We start from the raw sequence: 23,914 nt of genomic DNA, 5'->3' as shown, positions 1-23,914 counted from the left end.
CACTACCTCTGGTTTCAAACTACCCAACTGCTTTGGGAGGTAGATAAGAATTAATTGGTATAATGAAGTTTTAATTTTAAGTCTTTATGTTGAAGAAAGACATTTAGAAGAACAAGCCAAACGACAAATACCCACCATTTGCTTCAACGTGGATGGAACTAGAGGGTATTATGCTGAGTGAAATAAGTCAATCGGAGAAGGACAAACAGTGTATGTTCTCATTCATTTGGGGAATATAAATAATAGTGAAAGGGAATATAAAGGAAGGGAAAAGAAATGTTGGGAAATATCAGGAAGGGAGACAGAACATAAAGACTCCTAACCCTGGGAAACGAACTAGGGGTGGTGGAAGGGGAGGAGGGCGGGTGTTGGAGGGGAATGGGTGACGGGCACTGAGGTGGACACTTGACAGGATGAGCACTGGGTGTTTTTCTGTATGTTGGTAAATTGAACACCAATAAAAATTAATTAAAAAAAAATATGTAGCTATATGGAATGGAAGCTAGCAGACAAAAAGAGAGGGGGAGCCAAATGCAGAATATGAAATGTCCTCACTATTGTTTGTTGTTTTTAAACTGCAGAAGGTATAAATGTGCATATAAATGCACATTAAATAAATTTTATAAAAGCTTCTGGAAAAAAAAAAAAAAAAGAACAAGCCATACGTGAACAACGGGCAAGACAGACATATGTACAAACCCGACTCCATCCCTAACTTCCTGTGTACTTGAGCAAGTTATTTAAACTCTTTGAGCCTCGGTTCTTTATCTGAAAAATGAAGATGGTAACACCTCACAGCTTTGGTTGTAAAAAAAAAATATGTAAGATAATGTGGATAAAACATCTGGAAACATATCAGGCATTTAATAAATAGTAGCTGTTAACAGCCCCCATCTCAGGCACTTCTGCAGCACCAAATAATGAGGTGCTAATCAAGAGAGGCTAGCAACAGCTGGGCTAGAATTTAATCATTTCTTCCACATATGAAAGTAGTATTCCTAAGAAATACTTCAACTACTCCTCAAATTTTCTAATACCTAAATCTGAGTTGTACATTTCTAAATGCAACTAATTCAAATATAAAACATACCCACATACAACAAAGTCTCTCAAACCTGTGTATTTTGACTAATCTGTGGGCTCTAAAATCAATTTAGTGAGTCTCAATCCACACTTGCTTTTAAATGAAATGGAATGGAATGGAAAATGCCAGAGTCTACACAGTCAGTTATGTGTCTACAGAGTCATGATATAAAACATTTCCGAGTTTGGGTTGTGGTCAGAAATTCTGAAAGACAGTGAAGTAAAATCTTCACTTCTAGGTAACTATACATTAACTAAAGATAATAACTAAACTTTGTTATTAATAATTCAGAATCAATCATATGGCAGGCAGAATAATGGCCTCCAAAGGTGCCCAATACCCTCATCCTTGGAACCTATAAATATGTTATTTTATTTGACAAAGAGACATTTTAGATGCAATTAAGCTAAGGACCCTGGGATGGGAAAATTATCCTATATTATTGGAGTAAGCCTAATATAATTACATTGGTCCTTAAAAGCAAAGATATGGCTATAGAAGGATGGTCAGAGAGATGCAACATTGCTAGCTTTGAAGATGGAGGAAAGAGATGAAGAGCTAAAGAATGTGGGTCACCATTAGACACTAAAAAAGGCAGGGAGGGGCACCTGGCTGGTTCAGTCAGTGGAGCATGACCTCTCTTGATCTCAGGGTCATCAGTTCGAGACCCACCTTGTATGTAGAGATTACTAATAAACTTAAAATAATAATAATAATAAAAAAGGCGGGCACCAGGGTAGCTCAGTGGTTGAGTGTCTGCCCTTGGCTCAGGGCGTGATCCCGGGGTCCTGGGATCGAGTCCTGCATTGGGCTCCCTGCAGGGAGCCTGCTTCTCCCTCTGTCTGTGTCTCTGTCTCTCATGAATAATAAATACAATCTTTAAATAATAATAATAATATTAAAGGCAAGGAAACAGACCTCTCCCAGAGCCTCCGGAAAGGACCTAAAACCTGCCAACACTTTGATGTGTTGCCCTTCTAGCCTACAGAACTCTAAGGCAGTAAACTTGAGTTTTTTAAGCTACTAAATTTGTGTTGATTGTTGTTTGTTTATTTTATTCACTTATTTATTTATACTCAAGTATAATTAACAGACAGTATTATATTAGTTTCAGATGTACAATATCAAGATTCAAAAATTCTATACACTTGTCAGTGCTTATCAAGGTAAGTGTACTCTTAATCCCTTTTCTCTCTTTGACCCATCTACCCACTCCCACCCCTCTGGCAACCAACAGTTTTGTTCTTTGTATTTAAGCCTGTAAGTTTTGCTAATTTGTTAAGGCAGCAATAGAAAGCTCATATAATATGTTGTATTAACTTAAATTTCCTCCAAGACCACAGGTTGCAAAGTATAGTTCAAAATCAGGGGATAAAAGAGAGAAATGAGAAATTATAATTCTATAGCTCTAAATGTAGCTAAAACTAGGGGTTATGATTCTTACCATAAGTGTCCATGGAATATCTGAAATGTGGGAAAAATCTATTTACATTCTTTAGTTCTTCCACAGTTAGATCTCTGAACGTGTACTGAAAAGAGAAAAATGAGAGTGGAATGAATAAAGCTTTAAGCAGAAGAACAAATACAATCAATCTTTAAAAGAACACTGTGTGGTAGGCCCTGGGCTCTGAGTTTTATGAACATGAATAGTATGTGATTTAATCCTTTTAATAAGGACCCCATGAAGTAGGTAATAGGGCTGACTCAACAGAGGGTGAAAATGAAAGCTAGCGAATCAAAACGACTTGAAGAGCGAGGTAGCAATGAGTGAAGCCAGAGCTCAACTCTGGACCTGGGCCTTTCATCACTGAATCAGGTGGCCTCCAAATACTCCCTGAGGGCTTAAGAAATAGAGCAGGAGCACCCATGTCACCACTGTTCAGGATCCAAGTCTCATTCTTGACTACCTCATTCACTTGAGACACCCTGAATTTCCCTCCCAACCCTCCTGGTACTTCATCCAGGGTTTCAAAGGGAGAACAGACAGCATTCAAGAATTTGCAGTCGAGTCAACTGCCTCCTCATTCATCCAGAAATACTACCTTGGCAAAATCATTTAACATCTCTGAACTTATTTCCTCATTTGCAAAGAGAAATAATACCTGCCTCCTAGACTTAGGCTGAGGATTAAATAAAGGGAAAAAAATATGTTAAAAATCTTTTCTCAGGATGCCTTGGTGGCTCAGTTGGTTAAGCGTCTGCCTTCAGCTCAGGTCATGATCTCACGGTCCTGAAATTGAGCCCCACAATGAGTCTGCTTCTCCCTCTCTCTGCCCCTCTCCCAGCTCATATGTATGCTCTCTCTCCCTCTAATAAATAAATAATCTTAAAAAAAGAATCTTTCTCAATCTGAAAATGAATTTGAGAAAACATTTGCATTTGCAATAGTATCAAAAAGAAAGAAACCATTTAGGAATAAAGTTAACATGTAAAACTTGCTGTAAAAACTACAAAACTTTGTTGAAAGAAATTATATCTAAGTAGAAGAAAGCCATCCCTGGTTAATAGATCAGAAGACTTACTATTGTTAAGATGGCAATATTTCCCAACAATCCTTATCAAAATCCCAACTGGCTTTTTAAAAATTTGCACGATGGGATCCCTGGTGGCTCAGTGGTTTAGCGCCTGCCTTTGGCCCAGGGCGAGATCCTCGAGTCCCGGGATCGAGTCCCACATCAGGCTCCCTGCATGGAGCCTGATTCTCTTTCTGCCTGTGTCTCTGCCTCTCTCTCTCTCTCTCTCTCTCTCTGTGTCTCTCATGAATAAATAAATAAAATCTTTAAAAAATAAATAAAATAAAAATTTGCACAAAATTTACAAACTGATCTTAAAATTCACATGGAAATGCAAGAGACCTAGAACAGCCAAAAACAATATTATAAAAGAACACATGGGACGCCTGGGTGGCTCAGTGGTTAAGTATCTGCCTTTGGCCCAAGGTGTGATCCTGGAGACCCAGGATCGAGTCCTACATCAGGCTTCCTGCATGGAGCCAGCTTCTCCCCCTACCTGTGTCTCTGCCTCTCTCTCTTCTGTCTCTCATAAATTAATAAAATCTTAAAAAAAACACACACACACACAAAAGTTGAAGGATTTATACTGTAATTAAAAGATGGGCTGGGGGCGCCTAGGGGGCTCAGTCAAATAAGAGTCTCACTCTTGGTTTCGGCTCAGGTCACGATCTCAAGGGTTGTGGGGTCAAGTCCACTGTCAGGCTCTGTGCGCAACAGGATGTCTGCTTCAAGATTCTCTCTCTGCCCCTCTTCCCAATTCGCTCTCTTTTTCTCTCTTAAATCTTTTTTTTTTTTTAAAGGCAAGCCATAATAAAAAAGACAATAACAAGTATGGGAAAGGATGTAGAGAAATCAGAACCCCTGTGTACATAAACCCCTGCTGGTAAGAAAATGGTGCAGCTGCTCTGGAAAAGTCTGGCAGTTCTTCAAAAGACTAAGCATAAAGCTACTATATGACCCAGGAATTCCATTCCCACTATGTAACCAAGAAAAGTGGAAACATATGTCCATAGTGTACACTATTGTTCAAAGCGGCATTATTCATAATAGACAACAAGTGAAAACAAGCCAAATGTCCATCAACTGATGGATAAAATGTGATATTTATAAAATGGAATACTCAGCCATAAAAAGAATAAAGAACACATACTCAGCCATAAAAATACATACTACAAGGATGAACCTTGAAAATGATTATGCTAAGTGAAAGAAACCAGACACAAAAGGCCACATATTATAGATTTGTATATGAAATATCTAGAATAGGCAAATCCATGAAGCAGGAAGTAGATTAGTGGATGCCTAGGGTTATGAGAGATTGGGAGGAAATGGGGAATGACTGCTAATAGATTGTCTCCTCTCTCTGAGTCTTAAGCTTTTTAGACACTTTTTTTTTTTTTTTTTAAGATTTTACTGATTTATTCAAGACAGAGAGGCAGAGCCATAGGCAGAGGGAGAAGCAGGCTCCCTGAGGGGTGCCTGATGTGGGACTTGATCCCAGAACCCTGGGATCAGGCCCTGACTCAAAAGCACTCAACCACTGAGCCACCCAGGCGTCCTGCCTTAAGCTTTTCATTTGCAGAGGAGATATAGCTCCACTACCCCAACTTCAACAGGTACATACAATGACCTTGGGATTAACACATGTAACGGTGAGAACCTTTTTTTTTTTTTTTTAAGATTTTTATTTATTCATGAGAGACACAGAGAGAGAGGCAGAGATATAGGCAGAGGGAGGAGAAGCAGGCTCCATACAAGGAGCCCAATGTGGGACTCAATCCCAGAAATCTGGGATCAGGCCCTGAGCCAAAGGCAGACGCTCAACTGCTGAGCCACCCAGGCGTCCCTAAAAGTGACATCTTAAACAAAAACATATACAACAGTAAGTACAGATAAGAAATGAAGAACCCACATAAAGCATATCTAAGTTAGAGAAAGGCCTCCAGGAACAGCTGCCTACAACCTACACTAAGAGTCTAGAATGGTACAGAAACTTAGAGGGAAGGGAAAAGAGCATTTTAAGATGGGTAAGAATTTGGCAGAAGAAAAAGCCTATGATTATTAACAACTTGAGGGCAGGAATCATCTCTTATTCATCTCTGTATCTCCCCACAGCACTTAGCACAGGGTATGCCTCTGATAAATATAGGCTGAGTGGATGGGAATTAATTCTGCAAAAAGGCAGACTTATATGAGTAGAGTGGATAGAGAAAGAAATTATGATCCACAGGACTGGATATCGAAACCAAGAACTGAGCAGTATTAACTACAGCAAGGTGAAATGAGGCCCAGATTTAGGGTGCCTGACGCAGTGTAAACAAAAGTGAATGAAATCATCTCACAAATGTGCAGAAGGCTGCAGTGTTGTCACCTGGAGCCTACTTTAAAAAGAAAAAAAGTCTAACACTGAAAAAGTGAGAAGTTACTCAAATTTTAACTTTATCTGCTATACTATTGTATGTTTATTTACTAGACTTACATTTAGGAAGAGTGCATAAGAGTACTCATATGACATATGCTCAAATGTAGGACACACTGAGGAATACTTTGTGTCATCATTTCACCAAAAAAAAAAAATTGCTAACTGGAACATATCTTAGATCAAGTCCAATTTTATCATTCTGTGAGTGAGCAAATCTGGGTTAAGCTACCTGTCCAAGATAACTCAAACTAGTGATGTGGGAACCACAAACTTCTGAAATAGGAATGAGGGAACCAGATAAACTTTCTAAACTTAGTAATTTTTAAAAATATGTATTTATGGGGGGAGGGCACATGTGCACATGTGCAAGGAGGGGGCAAGGTAGGGGCTGAGGGAGAGAGAAAATCCCAAGCCGACTCAACATGAAGGCTGAGCGTGTTGCCTGATACAGCTGTCAATCCCACAACCCTGAGATAATGACCTAAGCTAAAAATCAAGTCAGATGCTTAACCAAGAAACCCAGGCACCCTAAACTTAACATTTAATACAAACTAAAGAATATATACATGTGTGTATATGCATACACACACACACACAGAAACATATACACTAATTTCAAATAATAAACACCCATGCACCAACCTGCTCACATATTATCTAGAATAGCAATGTCCAACAAAGCTTTCTGCCATGATGAAAAAGATCTATATGTGAGGGGGATCTAATAGCCACAAGCCACATGTGGCCATTGACAATCAAAATGTGGCTGGTGGGCAGCCCGATGGCCCAGCGGTTTAGCGCCGCCTGCGGCCTGGGGTGTGATCCTGGAGACCCAGGATCGGATCCCGCATCAGGCTCCCTGCATGGAGCCTGCTTCTCTTGCCTGTGTCTCTGTCTCTGTCTCTCTCTGTGTCTGTCGTGAATAAATGAATAAAATCTTTTTTTTTTTTAAATGTGGCTGGCATGACTGAAAAACTCAACGTTTAATTTTATCTAATTTTGACAAATAGCCACTTGTGGCTACAGGATACCATATTTGACAGCACAGACCTCTCCAACAGCATAGCATCTGAGTAGTCCTCTCACCCATTCAACTGTCTCCCTTGAAGGTATATTTACCTTCCTCTGCTTTCACCTTCTAGTTTTACCACATGTGTCTATCCCTAAAAAATACACTATTTTATTGTTTAGTTTTAATTTTGTTGGCTTTATCAGAATATAATTTTGCACAGAACTTCTATTTTTTTCACTCGATAGGATGTTTCCAAGATTCACTTATATTGTTGCATGTTGCAGCTCCTTTTCACTGCCACACAGTACTGTTTTCCATTGTGTGAATATACAACAAATTATCCTTCCTTCTGTTAAGGCACATTTGGGTTGTTTCTAACTTTTAGTTATGAATGATTCTGCAAGTGTCTGCTGCTTCATATACTGTGAATTCTCTAAGGTATCTACCTAGCTAGATGTAGAAGGAATATAAATCATACATAATCAAATTAACAAAGCCAAATTGTTCTCCAAAATGGTTAAATAACCACCGAACCACCAGTAGTGTTTAAAATTCCCATTCATCTGCATCTTCCAAATCATTTCAAATCATCTTAATTTATGCTAATCTAGTGAGGAAAAATATAAAGTTCTTTTTCTACTCTCAACATTTCTCCCACCAAATAATACATCACACTCCCCTCATTAAGAAACTTGACAGAGGGGGATCCCTGGGTGGCTCAGTGGTTTGGCGCTTGCCTTCTGCCCAGGGCGTGATCCTGGAGTCCCGGGATCGAGTCCCATGTCGGGCTCCCTGCATGGCCTGCTTCTCCCTCTGCCTGTGTCTCTGCCTCTCTTTCTGTGTCTATCCTGAATAAATAAATAAAATAAAATAAAAACAAAAACAAAAACCTTGACCTTGACAGAGTGGGGCGCCTGGGTGGCTCGGTGGGTTGAGCTCTGCCTTTTGCTCAGGTCATGACCTCAGGGTCCTGGAATGAAGCCCCACATTGCGCTCTCTGCTCCTTAGGGAGCCTGCTTCTCCCTCTCCCTCTGCCTGCTGCTCCCCCTGCTTGTGTTCTCTCTCCCTCTGTCAGATAGATAAATCGATTGATCCCTCTGTCAGATTGATCGATCGATCGATCTTAACTTGATATAGTGGCTCTTTGAAGAGGAGACACAAAGGGTGCAGTGCTCAGCACGATGATACTTCTCTTCCTACAAAATCTACACCTGACATAGAAAATAAAAATCATTCAAATCAATTAAATAAACACTTTCAGTCTTGAGGCTTCACAACCTTGCCCAGACGTGCAAACTGCCCCATCTAGGGCAAATCCAACAAAAATGCCACACGTGCATGGTTCTTGCATGGAGAAGTCTTAAGGAAGCATTAAGAATCACAAAAGTAGAAAGCGGGGGGGAAAGGGGGTGTTGCCTCAGAGCATACACTGGGGGGGGGGGGGGGGGGTGGATCAAAGAGGCTGGACCAAGAGCCTGGAGCAACCTGGAAACTTGCTAGTCCTGCTCCAGAAATATAGGTGAGGCTTCCGGGTCAGGCCTCCCGCTCAACCTTTCAACCACTCAGGGGGATCTCTTCTGGGCCTCCAAGCCCTGTTTCCATGTCCGGTACCTGCTCTAGGCACAGGCTACCCTTTCACTCCATCCCTGCACGGACAGGTAGCGCCCCGCGGCGGCCGGGCGCAGGGCTGGGGCAGGGAGTACCACGGCCCCGTCCCCGCGGTCGGGGTACGCCGCACGAGTAAGTAAACGATCGTAAATCAAGTACGATTCCCACGGTGGGATCATGCACCCGTCGGAACGCGAGCAGAGCGAACGGCGCGGTCCCGAGATGCAGAGCCGTCGGAGTTGGGACTAGAGACAAGGGGCTGCGAGGCAAGAGAAGCGGGGCGCGGTCAGGGGACGGGCGAGCCGGGAGCCGCGTAAGACCGCAGACGGCCGCGGCGCGAGAAAGTCTCGCAGGGGGTGGAGGCCCGGAGCGGGGGTGGGGCGGGGGGCGGCAGGGGCTCGCGGGGGTGGGCGGAGCCACGGGCCTCGGGCCGGGGACCCAGGGAGGGCGCGGGGGCTCGCGGGGATGGGCGGAGCCACGGGCCTCGGGCCGGGGACCCACGGAGGGGAAGGGGAGGGGAGGGGCGGAGGGGGCGGGGACTCGCGGGGGTGGGCGGAGCCACGGGCCTCAGGCCGGGGACCCAGGGAGGGCGCGGGGGCTCGCGGGGGTGGGCGGAGCCACGGGCCCCGAGCCGGGGACCCACGGATGGGTGGGGAAGGGGACTCGCGGGGGTGGGCGGAGCCACGGCCCCCGCCCCCACCGGCCGGGAACCCAGGGAGGGCGCCGGGGCGGATGGGGGGTCAGACCCGCAGCCTCCCGGGGACCGCGCCCTGCAGCCCGCTCCAAGCCCCGGGGCGAGTCGGGGAAACGCAAGGATGAGGCGGCCCCACCCCCGGCCCCCGGCCCGCCGGGCCGCCCGCACCTTGCCCAGGAGCCGCCTGAGACCCTCGCAGTCGAACTCCATCTCCACCCACGTCCGGGAGCAGACAGCCGCGACCGCAGCGCGCACCTGCCACCGCGCCCACGCCTGGACGGAGGCCGCCGAGGCCCAAGCCTCGCGAGCGGCGCGAGGCCACGCCCCCATCCTGCTCCGCCCCTGCCCCGCCCACGCCCCGCCCACGCCCCGCCCCCCGCGTCCAACGCCCAGGTCCGCGGCTGCTCGGCTCCGCCCGGGGTCCCCCGCGCCCCGGCGTGGACCCTGCGCGGCGTGGGCCAGGCGGCAGCGCCCGGGGGGGGTCGCGACCCCGCTCGCTGGAAGGAGGCTTGGGGACGTCTGTAAGGAGAGGAATAGGAAGGACCCGAGGAGAAGCAGTGAAGGAGGCAGCAGCAGCTCGCGATGCCTGGGCAGAGTCCCGGAGGGTGTGTGGAATCCAGCCAGAGTCGGCAGAGGATCCCGACCAAAACCTGTAGTTAGATGCGGGAAGGAAGAGGTAACGGAACTCCAAAAGCAGAATTTCAGGGAGCTGGAAAGGGGAAATGGAGTCACGAGGAGCATGGTCGAAAAACTGGGAGATGGGTGGGTTGGTGCAGCATGCGGGGAGGGGTGGCCCTTTTTTCGTTTTCTTTTTCTTTCTTTCTTTCTTTCTTTCTTTCTTTCTTTCTTTCTTTCTTTCTTTCTTTCTTTCTTTCTTTCTTTCTTTCTTTCTTTCTTTCTTTTTTTTTAATGAGGATGCGCCATAACTTTGGTGGCAGAGAAAGGAAAAAGCCAGGTCAGAAGAGTTTGAGCACCAGAGGAGGTAGATGGGTAGATAAGGTCATCTTCGTAGAGAGGACCAAGAGATGCAATCCGTGGCTTTGTCTGGGCTTCTTGACTTATGATTTACTTCCCTGCTTTATCCCCGACTTGAGCCACTGGGCTTAAAAAAGTCGCAGCAGATGGGTATTGTAACCGTCAGGAGGTTGGGGGAGCAGGACTGTGATCCTGTTTGCAGGGAGAGCTGAAGAAAGGAATGCTGTGATTTAATTTAGGAGGAGAAGGTAAAGGCTGGAAAGGATATTTATTAATTCAGCAAACTTTTCTGGAGCATTGACTGTTTGTTTGCTAGGTATTTTTCTAGGTCTGAAGATACAGCAGTGAACAGAATACACAAAAATATCAGTTGTCCTGGGATCCCTGGGTGGCGCAGCGGTTTGGCGACTGCCTTTGGCCCAGAGCGCGATCCTGGAGACCCGGGATCGAATCCCACGTCGGGCTCCCGGTGGATGGAGCCTGCTTCTCCCTCTGCCTGTGTCTCTGCCTCTCTCTCTCTCTCTCTGTGACTATCATAAATAAAAATATATATATATATCAGTTGTCCTGAGGCTGTCCATCCTTTCATTAGGAGGAGAGCAAAACATAATAAGTAAGTAAATTAGAGCATAGGTTGGAAGGTAATTAAGTGGGTTGTGGGTAGTAAGTTTTTAAAAGACAGGGTAAGGAGATTAGGGTAGGTCTCCCTGAGAGGGGAGAGAGTAAGGGTTCTAGATTAGAGGGCATTCAAAGCAGAGTTCCTAAGATAGGCATGAGCTCAAAACAACAAGAAGGCCAGTGTGGCTGGAGCAGAATAAAGTAAGAGGTGAGGAAACAGAAGGAGGCTAACTCAGAGAAATAAGGGGGAGGCCACAAATGGTTTAGGGCAGTGATTCTTCCACTGTGGCCCCCAGACTCACAGTCTCAGCATCACCTGGAACCTGTTTTATTTTTATTTATTTTTATTTATTTATGATAGTCACAGAGAGAGAGAGAGAGAGGCAGAGACATAGGCAGAGGGAGAAGCAGGCTCCATGCACCAGGAGCCCGACGTGGGATTCAATCCTGGGACTCCAGGATCGCGCCCTGGGCCAAAGGCAGGCGCTAAACCGCTGCACCACCCAGGGATCCCTTTTTTTTTTTTTTTTTGGAACCTGTTTTAAATACAGATTCTAAGACCCCCCATCCCCAGACTTATAGAATCAGAAACTCTGGGGGAAGGGTAGAGTTCAAGCAGTCCTTTTTTTTACAAACCGGATGAATCTAATGCGCAGTGAAGTCTAAGAACCGCTGTGGGGCCTTGGTAGACATTTGTGACTTTGGCTTGTCAGTAGCCTCCAGCCAGAAGAGCATCAGAAACACACCCACACTTAAGCAGGTTGGGTTGATTACCCTTTGCAGCGAGGGAACAGATACTGGGGAGAACCATTGGGCCTGCTCATTTTGAGAATGTTAGTAAGACCTATTACAGGATTGGGGCTTTGGTGACCCTTTGGGGAGGGTTTAATGAAGTGAACCTTCACTTTGGATTGGGTGCTGTCAGAAAGCAGAGACAGTTCTGTGATTGGATATCTCAATATCTACAAAATGGGCACACTCGAGCAAGGATAAAGCAGTAATTGGTAAAGAAGTAGCAATCACTCATAATAGAGGGAAGACGATATTTGGCATTTCATGGGCTGCACAGCGACCTTGGTTTGTCTCTGCTTAGACAAAATTATGAATTGGCTTTATTTGGTCTCATTTTATCATGGTCTGAGGGACCCTGCCTGCTGTTTGTGTTCTGTGAGATTGTTTTATCTGACAAGAGAGTAACCCAGCCTTGCTCTGAGTGCCAGGTCAACCTCTAACAACACTGAGACCTTTGTAGCTGGGTCAGACCAGTTCCCAGATGTCAGGGAACTTTTTTCTTTCTTAGGCTTTTATCTGAGAGAAAGAGGAAGGGACTGGAGAGTTTTGGATAGAGCAGTGATGTGACTGAGTTTTAAAAGAATAAGTCTGACTGCTGCATTGTGAAGAGAGTGTATGGGGCAAGAGAGGAAGCCAGGAGAGAAGGTAGGAGGGGGAAGATGGAAAGATAAGAGACCTCTAAAGAGACCCCCAGGCAGATCTAACAAACCTTGGAAACAATGGGACTTCCAGGGCCTCTAAGATCTCACAGACCCTGTCAGACATCCATTAATCAAGGAAAAGATACCAAATTGGAAGCGAGGCCTGAGCAAGGTTCTTCAATCTTTTATGAAAGAACCTTTTATGGAAGATGCCTTCCATCCAAACAGCTCATTGTCTTCTGGTTTAGTTACCATGAATGATTTACAGCCACAGTGAACATTTTATGCCCCTTTGTGCGCGTGTGTGTGTGTGTGTGTGTGTGTTTGTGTATGTGTGTAGCCATCATTTCCTGTGGGGAAGGTACATTGCTAAGAGTTGTATGTGCTTTATCACAGTTAATCTTCACAGAACCCTATGACCTAGATAAAAGTATCTCAGTTCTACTGGTGAGGAAACTGAGGTTTAGGGTTGTATTACCTATTTCCTTATTTCTGAGAACCTGTTCAGTAAGACGTGTTATTGACAATGTTTTGGGAGAGAAAAGATTACAAAATTGAATATAAATACTAATTTTAACACACCTATTTGAAAGGAGCTAAAATGTGAAAAAGTATGCACCTTAAAATAGAGGATGTATGGTATAATTGGCTCCATTTTACAAAAAGGGAAACCGGGATTCAGAAAGGTTAAATTATTGCAGAAGGTGGTGTTAGAGACCATGTTCTTAATCTATGCATGTTGCTGCCTCTGTGTATGTGAAGTTGTGATGAAATTTTGTGATTAATAATCTCTAGGAAGCTGGAATTCTGTGCCTATTGGTACTTCATCATAAGAAGATTGTTTAGTACAAACACTCGCTGACTTGCTACAACCCCCACACACATCCAGAAATTGGCGCTATTACATCCTGTAATCTAACCAGGCTGAAACATTCACTTTTTCCTAAACACATTATGTCTTCCTTGCTTCATGCCTTAATGCCCTGCCTGGGATATTTTATTATACCAGCTACTTCCATCTCTTCCTCTCCTTCTGTCCCCAAAGACTGTAAGGTCCTGGCAGATAGCTGTCAAATCTCATGTATCTCTGTATTCCTAGTGCCTAGCATGCTTGAATTTATGCATGGCTTCATTCTTCTAACATTTGGTAAGTTTGCTGAATGAATGAGAGTGTAGGGTGACCAAAGCCATAGGGAGACGATGGCATAGTGTACTAATGCTCGGCCTTATCTGAGTTTAGGTTTGGAAGATACAGACCTGTCCCAGAAAAATGTACATGCCAACATACGCAGTCCATTTTGTGTCCAATTTCAGGAGTGTTCATGGATCCACTGAATCCCATCCCTGTACCCTGGTTTAAGAAACTCAAATGTAGTCAGTGGGAGCATTATTTGCTACAAACTTTAGGTAAAGTAATCTGACATATCTTTTGTTCTATAAACCTACCTTAGGAAACTTGTCTTCCTGAAATAAAAATACCCAAGACACAGATACAAAGATGTTAATGATATTTAAAGGACACAAAAGATCCCCAAACTAAGAAATGGAAAAGTGTATATTCTGCATCTTTGTTTGCAGCTTGTGAAAAGTCACAAGAATGGCTTGTTTAAAATATGAATTTTTTGGGGGGGTGCTCTTCTGGTCGCTGTTTACACTCTTTGTTTTCATAGTTATTGGTTCTATCAGACATATTGTTCAGGGATGAAACCCTAGTATTCTAAATATCAGAGACATGTATCCTCATCACTTTTCTTTTCCCTTTTTCCCTCATTTTTTATTGGGGTAAAATACACATAATCTACAATTTACCTTCATAAGCATTTTTAAGTACACAGTTCACTGGTATTAAATACATTCGTAATGTAGCCCAGCCATCTTTACCACCCATTTCCAAAATCCTCTTCATCTTCTAAAAGTGAAACTCTTTATATTTACTAAATAATGTCTTCCTGCTCTTCCTTCCTCCCAGCCCTTGGCAACTCACCATTCTATTTTCTGTCTATCTATGATTTTTTACCTAAGTACCTCACCCGTAGAATAGAATAGATAGCCCAAAAATAAATCCTTGCATACATGGTCAAATGATTTTTGACAGGAGTGCCAAGACCATTCAATGAGGGAAGGGACAGTTTTTTCAACAAATGCTGCTGGGAAAACTGGACATCCATATGCAAGAATGAATTGGACTCTTATCTGATACACCATATTACAAAAATTAACTCAAAAATGGATCAAGGACCTAAATGTAAGACCTAAAACAATTAAGCTGTTAGGGATACCTGGGTGGCTCAGCAGTTGAGCATCTGCCTTTGTCTCAGGGTGTGATCCTGCGGTTCTGGAATCAAGTCCCACATCAGGCTCCCTGCGAGGAGCCTGCTTCTCCCGCTGCCTAGGTCTCTGCCTCTCTATGTCTCTCATGAATAAATAAAATCTTTTAAATTTTTTTAAAACACAATAAAACTTTTAGAGGAAAACATAAGAAAAAACTTCACGACATTGGATTTGGCAGTGATTTCTTGGATATGACACCAAGGCAGAGACAACAAAAGAAAAAATAAGCAAATTGGATCTCGTGAAAATTTTAAAAATGTTTGCATCAAAAACCAGTATCCTTTACTTAGATGTATGGAGCTTATGTTGTTGTTCATTGACTGACAGCATATCTGCCTCTCAGGCGACCCTTCCATAGTATCCTTTGTCTTGTGAAAGACATTCTTTGTCCTTATGAAAATGAAATTATGATCTTTCTTTTCTTATGCTAGTTCTTTTTCTGTAGGCATTTTACATAGCCTCCATTTTCGTGCTGTCTGAACTGGCATACCCTTTTTGTCATCTTGCTGCCTTACTGGTTAACAAGTAAAAACCTGGCAATACTCAGAAGAAATTGTCTAAGAAATTTGGTTTAACCATCACAGCATTGTTTATGGTGGTAAAAAAGAAAAAAGTTGGAGAAAACCTAAATGCACAGTGTGCCGTTTAGGAATTCATTGTCCTTCAACTCTGAATCCACCATGCACTGCTGGCTCTGCTATAATGGAGCTGGACCTTGTGAACATTTTTTTCCTTGCTAGTGGGCATGATGTTAAGTTTTATCAATAGAGGGCCTTGGGGAGATACGGTAGGAGGAAGAAACTTCTCTTCCTGGTCCCAGCATGCCTTTGTTCTCCGTGTTCTACTATGTGGCTGCCAGTGGCACATGGGGCATATCCAGTGGTGGTCAGCCCTGTTGAGTTTCAGTGGCCTTTCTATGGACTTTTCCATTGAGTTTCAATGGCATCCCTTCCATGGAACAGTTTGCCTTGCGTTATACCACCAGCACCCCACAGGGTGGCTTCCTGGTATATTCTGCTGGCAGATTCTCAGCGATGATCAGTAAACCTCCCAGAACCTTCTCTGGAGACTTTGTGGCCAATTTCACCAGCATCTAGTGATTCTCTAATTGTCACATCTGGCCTGCAGCAGATAGGATTTCTCTACCACCCAGTTGGTGATGGCCACCATTTCAACAAGTTTTGGATTTCAGCCTTGGAAAGGAGAAACTCTTGCAAGTTTGTTTCTTCCTTGGTTGCTTTGCCTCAGCCTTAGAGGTGTGGCTTCTCCCTGTATATTCTATTTCTATATATGTAGAGCTTTCTGCATTTTCCTTAGTTAATCTCTTGTTCCTACTTACTAATTCTCTTTATTTAGCTTTCTTAGTTGAAATTGAAATTACTGTGTGGTTTCTGTCTCTGGACGGATATAGTCATCATGAGGAGAAAGGAAATAAATGGGGAGTATTATGCAGGAATTTAAAAAGAATGAGAATAAGGATCAACTGCTACAGGAGTCGCCTTCTCTCCAAAAACAAATGGAAAACTGCACAAAACAGATGCAGTAATTGTTTTCAGTTTTTGCACAAGAAGCAGCACAAGCCTATGAACTTTGAGAGACAGGAAAGAAAGGAGAAGAGCCTTACAATTGCCCCAGCCTCCTGCCTGGAAACATTTTTCAGACTGCAGCACAGAGGGGTTACCCAAACCGGGGTAATCTTGCTGAGTTGTAAAGAAAGAGCAGAGTACAAAGGAGTCCAGAGTACTAGGAATTTGGAGGATGGAGGCCTGGAGAAGAAGGGGTTCTGCAGAGAGAGAGAACTCTGGAGATCTCCAGAGGGTCCTCATGAACCTCCAGCTGAGTTTCTGCACACCAAAACTGCTGAATTTCTGCATACCAAAACTCCATAAGAACCCCCCCCCCCCCCAAACAGTAGGTCAAAACTTCTTGGAGCTCCCAGAGAGGCTCAGAGTTGTGGCAAATTCCACACATTTGAAAAACTGAACACAACAGGCATCAGAGAGAGTGCCCAGTGGGAATCAGAAGGGTCAGTCATGGGGAGAATTATTCTCAGAGTAAAAGATGTTCTGTGCCCACCATAACAAGTCCTAAAGCAAGCCTCGGAAGAATCAGACTGAGCCCAAACATCCTGGAAGAAAACCCCACACTACTGAAAGGAGTGTGAGTCCAGCAAACAGCCCTGTAAAGTTTGCCATGTTGAACATCCAACCTAAAAGTTCCCAGACATTCAAAAGAAGTAGGAAAATATCGCCCATAACAAAAAGAGAAAGATCAACCATCAAAACAACTCCAGAAATGAGAGAGAGATGATAGATTTGTAGATCAGTCTTATAAAAACTCTCAAGGATGCAAAGGAAAACATGAACATGATGTGGAAAAAAAATGAAAGTATTTTTTTAAAAGACAACTTGAACTTGAAGAGATGATGAAAAGTATGTCAAATGAGGGCAGCCCAGGTGGCTCAGTGGTTTAGCGCTGCCTTCAGCCCAGGGTGTGATCCTGGAGACCCGGGATCGAGTCCCGCATTGGGCTCCCTGCATGGAGCCTGCTTCTCCCTCTGCCTGTGTCTCTGTCTCTCTCTCTCTCTCATAAATAAAATCTTAAAAAAAAAAAAGAAAGAAAGAAAAGTATGTCAAATGAAAATGCACTGCATGGGTCTCAAGATTAGACACTAGAGGAGAATAATGAGTGAACTTGAAAAACAAAGCCATGGAAAATTCAAAATGAAACAAAGAGGGCAGCCCTGGTGGCTCAGGGGTTTAGCGCCGCCTTCAGCCCAGGTTGTGATCCTGGAGACCCGGGATTGAGTCCCACGTCCGGCTCCCTGCATGGAGCCTGCTTCTCCCTCTGCCTGTGTCTCTGCCTCTCTCTCTCTCTCTCTGTGTGTGTGTATTAATAAATAAATAAAATCTTTAAAACAAAAACACAAAATGAAACAAAGACCACCAGCAAGTGGGACATGTTCACACTGGGTACTGGCCTTACAGACATCTAATGGACCTCACAGAGAGGGACAGGCAGGCAGAAAAAATATTTGAGGAAATAGTGGCCAAATATTTTTCCAATTTGGTGAAAACCATAAGCCCACAGTTCCAAGAAGCAAACCCCAAATAGAAGAAACATGCAGAAAATTACATGGTCCTATCAAAGTAAAATTGCTGAGAACTAGCAATAAAGGTTTTTTTAACAGGCACTTACCATGTGATTCAAGTACCCCCACTGGGATTCACCCTAGAGAAACTAAAACTTAACGTTCATACAAAAAACTGTACCCAAAGATTTATAATAACTGTTCGTTATAACCCAACCTGGAAACAACCCAAATGTTCTTTGACAGGTAAATTGATAAACTGCTATGTCCATGCAGCAGACCGTATGTTCATTCAATAAAACAGCACAAACTACTGTACTATGTGGATGAATCTTAAAAACATTATGTTACGTGAAAGAAGCCAATGAATGAGTTTTTTAGTTCTCTTTATGTGAAGTTCTGGAAAATGCAAAAGCAGATAGTTTCCAGGGGGCAGGGAGTTCAGTGGGGGAGGACACTAGTAGCAAAGGGAGCTTTGTGAGATGATTGAACTTTTTTCTCTTCTATTTATGGTTGTTGTTACAAGCCTGACACATGCTTCAGAACTCCTCAGCTCCACACTAAAAAAGTGTATTTTATCATATGTGATTTATACCTCAATAAAGCTTATTGTTAAAAAAAAGAATGTGTTTAGATTTTTTTTATCCATTGTTAACAGGATAAAAGCAAGTTGCATAGTAGCATAGGTAGTATGATCACGTTTAATAAGGCAACACTGAAAAGAAACCCTTCTATCCCTTTACATGTGGACTGATGTTTGCAAGCCCATGGAAGATTCTTTGGCAGAAGGGTACACACCAGGCTTGGTTACATCATGGGGATGGGAACTAAGGGGAAAGAGAGGGGAGATAGTTAAATTTTTCTTAGATATCTGTGGGTGGTTTCATGTTTTGCCATGAGCACCTGTTATTTTCATAATTTAAAAATAATGAAAATAAAGAAGATATCAACATAACCCATGGGGACGTGTGTCTGTAGAAAGAATTCTGATGGAGAGACGGGTCCATTGTGACAGTACAAGGAGGTCAGAAGGGTGAAGATGAGATCATTAGACTTGACAAAAAGGAGATTTTTGATAACCTCCGAGAGCATCTGAGTAGCCATGTGGGGGCCAGAAGTCAGAATGCAATGTGTGGAAGAAAGGTAGAGTTTGAGAAGAAAGGCTTTGAGTGTTTCAGAAGTTTGGGCATAAAAGGAAGTTTAGAAACAGGTTAGGAAGGAGCCACAGCATCATTTGGAGGTTTTTGTGATGAAAGAATTTCCTTGTGGCTTCTGAAGGCCAAGAGAGGAGAACCAGCAGAGAGTCACTGACCAAAGCTATTGAAGAATGGTATAAAATGGTGGTGACAGAGCCCTTGAGATGATGAGGGGGTTGCAGGGACAGAAATAAGAGATGTCTCACTGCCCTGGAATTGAGTTTATTGCATTCACAGCTGTCATAGGCCTAAGAACACACCCTTTCCAGTTCCTGTCTGGATTCTAGGGAGCCCAATTTCCTAACAGATGGCTGGGCCATGAGTCCTGGCCCCGATCTGGAGCATCAGCTGTGTGACCTAGTGCTAGTCACTTAGGCTCTCTACGCTCTGGTCTTCTCATTAGTAAATGTGCTTGATAATAGAATCTACTTCATATTGTTGCTATGAGTGAATGCATACAAAAAGCTAAGTTTGCTGCTCAGCTACTGGTCTTGGGGCAGTATCTTTGACATGTGAGCCCGGGCCATGTGACCAATGATGTCACAATGCCCTACTAGACTCCAACTTCTCCACTAGGAAGTTCCGGATCCTTTGGAGCCAAGGATTGGAACTGACATGCAAGACCTCTACCAACTGAGGGTTTCATGAGCGCACTCCTCTGCCAAGATCTTGGTGAAGAGTCTTTGACTGCAGTTGTGTCTTAGACATTGTTTTACTTGTTATCATGATCGTGCTTGGCTGGATGCTTTTTGTTGGACTTGCATGTTACATGGGCACATTTCCGGAGTTCATGGTAAGTAATAGCCCTGCCTGTGGATCCCTGATAGTAATCCATCCTGGCTCTGGTCCTGGCTCACCCTCCCAGCTGGGAGTTGTGACCAAATGGGAAAGATAGTTGAGGTCTCACTACTAAATAGAGGTCAGGATGCAATGGCAACAAAGTTAGTTTCCCAGGCTACTTCTCATCCCATTGGGGTGTCTCTGAGTACCACCTGCCCCTTGGGTATGTAATAGCACTTATTTCAAAGCATTACAGAATTTATCAGAGAGCTTCTGAAGACTGGTTTTTAGGCCAAGGAGATCAGTGGTCACTGGTAGGAAAGGCAATATGGACATTGGTGGGACCTCCCGAGAGCCCCTCCGGTCCTACAGAGGCAGTCACCTACTAGGCCAACAAGTAGAACCACTTCTGCCTTTAAATTTCTTTCTGACTCAGCCTCCAACTCTGAAGTGGAAGGAGAAGTGGCCTGTTCAGGAGAACAAGACACGACTGAGGAGCTGGGCTTTGGATGAAGACCCGCAACTCTGAGTGAGTGGTCAGATCTGCTGAACTCAGTTCCTCCCTTTCCAGAGAACGTGGTGACACCCTAAAATCTCAATGGAGAGTTTCTTTTCCCCTGGGAAACAAACTGTCAAAGGGAAAGTGGTTTGAGGTATGTGGTGGGGGAAAGAGAATACAGCAAGTGCTGCTTTGGACAGCAGGCCAAGGTTCAAAGATTTGTTAAGCACATCTAGGTCTATCTTTTCAAAGACTTCTGGTCTATTAGCTTCTCACAAACTCTATAATTAGTTGAATGAGCATTTTTAGCGCCCCTTTTGGCAGACTCCAAGACTAGAGTTAATGTGAGTGAATTCAAGCCCTAACTTTGCTACTCACTAGCTGTGTAAAAAGTTCAATCCCTAGGGAAAGTTTAGTCTCTAAACCTCACTTTATTCATCTGTACAATGGGGATAGCTCAGTATCTTACTATTTTTGTGAGGATTGCATTTGGGAATTCATGTCAAGCATTTGATGCAAAGCATCAACAACCGAGCAAAATAATGAACTGGTCAACAAAGATTTATTGATGACAACAACCTCAATTGGTTACCCAAAGCCATACAGACCAACTCCATATGTGAAGTTGGGATGCAAGCACAGGTCTCTGGACTCAACCTCTTGCACACATTCCACTAGACCACATCCCACTCCCTTTCATTCAGACCTGTTTTTTCAAAATATGTTCCTGCTGTTAAATAAACTTAAAGTCTTAGGAAGACTTCAGTAAGCAACTTTACTTAGTAAGCCAGTGACAGGAGTGGGTTTTCTGGGAAACTTCTCTGGACAGCAGGAGCATCATGTCCCAACCCCAGGGATACTAGAAGTAGGACATGATGGTTTTTTTTTTTTCTGCCACCAACCCCAGAATTTCTATGTGAGTATTGACCCAACTGAGTCAGACCTTTGTGTGGGGGTAGGGATGTGGGTGGAGGCATGGGGCACTTGCTTAGCTGAGCCACTGCCACCCTGATCCTGCCCAAACCAAACCACCTCAGATTTTCCAGCTGTGGAATGAGCATAACACCCATCTTCCTTCTCTTCCCTTTCCAGGGAAGTTGTGAGGAGGCATACCCTGCATAATGTGTGTTTAACTGTGGTGTTTCACAAAATGCAAGATTTCTCTTTTTCAAATAGTCTAGCAATAGTGTATAAAGTAATTGCTCACAGCATGCCTAGCCAATCCTCCCAATTAATCCGGGGCCCGTTTTGTTTTGTTTACATAACAGTGCTTTTTGTATCTGATTGCATAAAACCAATAGTTAATATTCTGACAGGTGACAAGTTAATAAAGATGTGATGCCAGCTAGATCCAAACCATGGAGGGTCACCGGAGAACAGGGCCTTTCTATTAAGGGTTCTTTGGCCCCAACACACCAGGCGTCCTAGTCAACTGTCCCATAGCTACCACTCTGACTGGTCCCCGCAGGGTCACAGGAGCTGATGTCACAATTGGTGTCTGATCTCTGCCCCCCAAAATGGCCCTGGCGAGTCATTGCTGTTCAGACTAGACCACAAAGCTCTTCAGCCAGGAACTATCATGCTGGGCAATCCACCATCTGGTCTTGAATGAAGACAGCCCAGTTCCCAGGACTCAGGGAATAGACCACCACACCTTTCAGTACCATCTATTGTCCCCAGCACACACCACCAGCTGAGCAAGAAGCCCCACAATGATTGTTGTCTTATGGTTGCTTCTCATTGCAGGAACCATGTGGAAGGGATATAAGTATCCCCCAGGAGGGGTAAGTGTGTTTTCTATACCTACTTTGAAATGTACTCCCTCAGATAAATGAGCTAAGCATCAAAATTCAACTCTAGTAACTTTAGAAACAAATAGTCTTCTCTTTATTTAGAAAGTGGTTGTACCTTACATACTATTATTCACCGAGAGTTCCCTCTGTCTTTCATGTCTTTCTTTTATACATATTTTCCTAAGAGTCATTAGTCTTAAATTCTTCCATCTCAAATAACCCAGAGATGTAGAGGTAAAGGTATTTTAGGCCTTGAGTCAAAACTGTCTGACATGGGTGACCTAGGATTATGCTCGGGGGGGCCATTTCATGTGCCCAGGCTTCAGTCACATTTCTTAAATCAGCTCACACCAGCAACCTACACTTAACCCTCCTTCCTCAAGTAAACGGCAGTTTATAAAGTGGTTCTGGTGCTAGAGATCTTCTCTCTTCCCATTAGACCTTGGATATTTGTTCTTTTTTTGGCTTCTTGTCACCTCCCACATGGCTAAGCCCTTCTGGCAACTGGGATCAGAGGCATTAAGAGATAGGACTGGACAAAGCTACTTCCGCCTGTCCTCGGCAAGGAGGGCAATTGCCTCATCCACACACACAAGCAAACACTAGGTGAGGTCCACCTGACATACTTTTCTTTCCCCAGACCCCGGTGGAAGTAAGCAAAGATGATCCTGGTGAAGTAATGCAGCTCTGAAGCTCACCTGACCAGCTGTACAGTTCCTGTTGTTGGTTTAGCATAAAGTAATTGCATATTATTTTGTCACATTTTATGTAAAAAAATTCCGTACTTTTTAAGCTAAGACTTGGTATTCCGTTAGCTGCAAACAGGGAGATGGAGGGTGGGGAGGTAGTTGGGGTAGATGGATGTGATTGGGTCCCCTCTGTTTCAGTCTCTGACTGGCAATAAGACTAAGATACCTAGTTCCATTTGCCCCGTATTCTGTAGACCTAGTTCCCAAGTATAGCCTTTCTCCCCTGTCCAGGCTCCAGGGTCAAAAAAATGTTACAGAAAAGGTGAGAATTGTAGTAACTTCACAGCTATTACCAAGAACTGAAGGCTAATACTGTGTGCAGAAAGGACTTCATTTTAATACTGGGTGCTAAATTATTCATTATTTTAATCTTTATAACCTTCTGGGTTAGGCACTGGCCTTTTAACAAAATGGCAAAAATGAAGTTGAGAGGCCCCAAGTATTTTACCAGCCCCACAGCTCTGGGTTGCAGTCAAGATTAAGATCCAGACCTTCAAAAAATAAAAAATAAAAGATCCAGACTTTCTAGACCCCAAACCCCTTGGCATGTTTTTTTTTTTTAATTTTTTATTTATTTATGATAGAGAGAGAGAAGCAGAGACACAGGCAGAGAGAGAAGCAGGCTCCATGCACTGGGAGCCCGACGTGGGACTCGATCCCGGGTCTCCAGGATCGCGCCCTGGGCCAAAGGCAGGCGCCAAACCGCTGCGCCACCCAGGGATCCCCTCTTGGCATGTTTTTATGTGCCAAGGAAAAGAGCCAAACAAGAGCCTGTAGCATCCAAGATCTTGGCTGTCTCTTGGCTTAAATGCCTCCCTCACCTGAATAGCAAGGAAGGTGTCTGATGATTTAGCGGTGACTGTTGGTAATACAGGGCAGCACACATAGAAACAAAAGCCAGTCCTCAGTATGATGCAGTTTGAGTTTGAGACCAAGGATGGAAACCCAAGTAGAAGACCCATGCAGTGATTCTGGGCATTTGAGCCCTAGCATATTCCTCATAAGCCCTCTAGATGTGGTTTGGAATTTTCCGACCCTGAGAGGGGAGTGGGGGGTGGGGGGAGGTGAGAACTTAACAAGAGCAACTGCTTTTGAAACAGACTGTGTGGAACTTCT

At 43.9% G+C, this 23,914-nt stretch overlaps 2 protein-coding genes across 9 annotated transcripts in view; one reads left to right on the top strand and one right to left on the bottom strand.

Annotated features, from left to right (window-relative positions):
- The window catches only part of UEVLD (UEV and lactate/malate dehyrogenase domains), a 50,254-nt gene extending 40,579 nt beyond the window's left edge, over positions 1-9,675 (bottom strand). For 5 of the 8 annotated variants that reach the window (XR_011995078.1, XR_011995079.1, XM_025988178.2 and 2 more), the window contains exons 1-2: positions 9,502-9,639; positions 2,529-2,613 (exon numbers count right to left, since the gene is read on the bottom strand). Coding sequence is in view for 5 of the 8 variants with exons in the window: in XM_025988178.2 (XP_025843963.1) it covers positions 2,529-2,613; positions 9,502-9,543 (127 nt within the window). In the remaining 3 variants the exon portion in view is untranslated. Of the gene's footprint in view, positions 1-2,528; positions 2,614-9,501 lie in introns of all 8 variants that reach the window. The other 3 variants (XM_025988176.2, XM_025988177.2, XM_072725442.1) reach the window with 3 other exon arrangements.
- Positions 9,676-19,573: 9,898 nt separating this feature from the next.
- MISFA (mitochondrial sheath formation associated) lies at positions 19,574-22,813 on the top strand. Its single transcript, XM_025988182.2, has 4 exons — positions 19,574-19,770; positions 20,194-20,286; positions 22,003-22,040; positions 22,690-22,813. Exons 1-2 carry the CDS (start codon positions 19,702-19,704, stop codon positions 20,284-20,286), a joined length of 162 nt encoding a protein of 53 aa, XP_025843967.1. The 5' UTR covers positions 19,574-19,701; the 3' UTR covers positions 22,003-22,040; positions 22,690-22,813.
- Positions 22,814-23,914: the final 1,101 nt, after the last annotated feature.

Source organism: Vulpes vulpes, chromosome 11, assembly GCF_048418805.1.
Source record: "Vulpes vulpes isolate BD-2025 chromosome 11, VulVul3, whole genome shotgun sequence".
Taxonomy (NCBI): Eukaryota; Metazoa; Chordata; class Mammalia; order Carnivora; family Canidae; genus Vulpes; species Vulpes vulpes.
Note: the sequence above shows the minus strand (reverse complement) of the source record. Positions and strands in the feature narration are given on the sequence as shown.

Coding starts and splice junctions, on each gene's coding strand:
- MISFA (XM_025988182.2), top strand. CDS start 19,702: ATGATCGTGCTTGGCTGGATGCTTTTTGTTGGACTTGCATGTTACATG. Junction 19,771..20,193: donor GCACATTTCCGGAGTTCATG/GTAAGTAATAGC, acceptor TTTCTGACTCAG/CCTCCAACTCTGAAGTGGAA.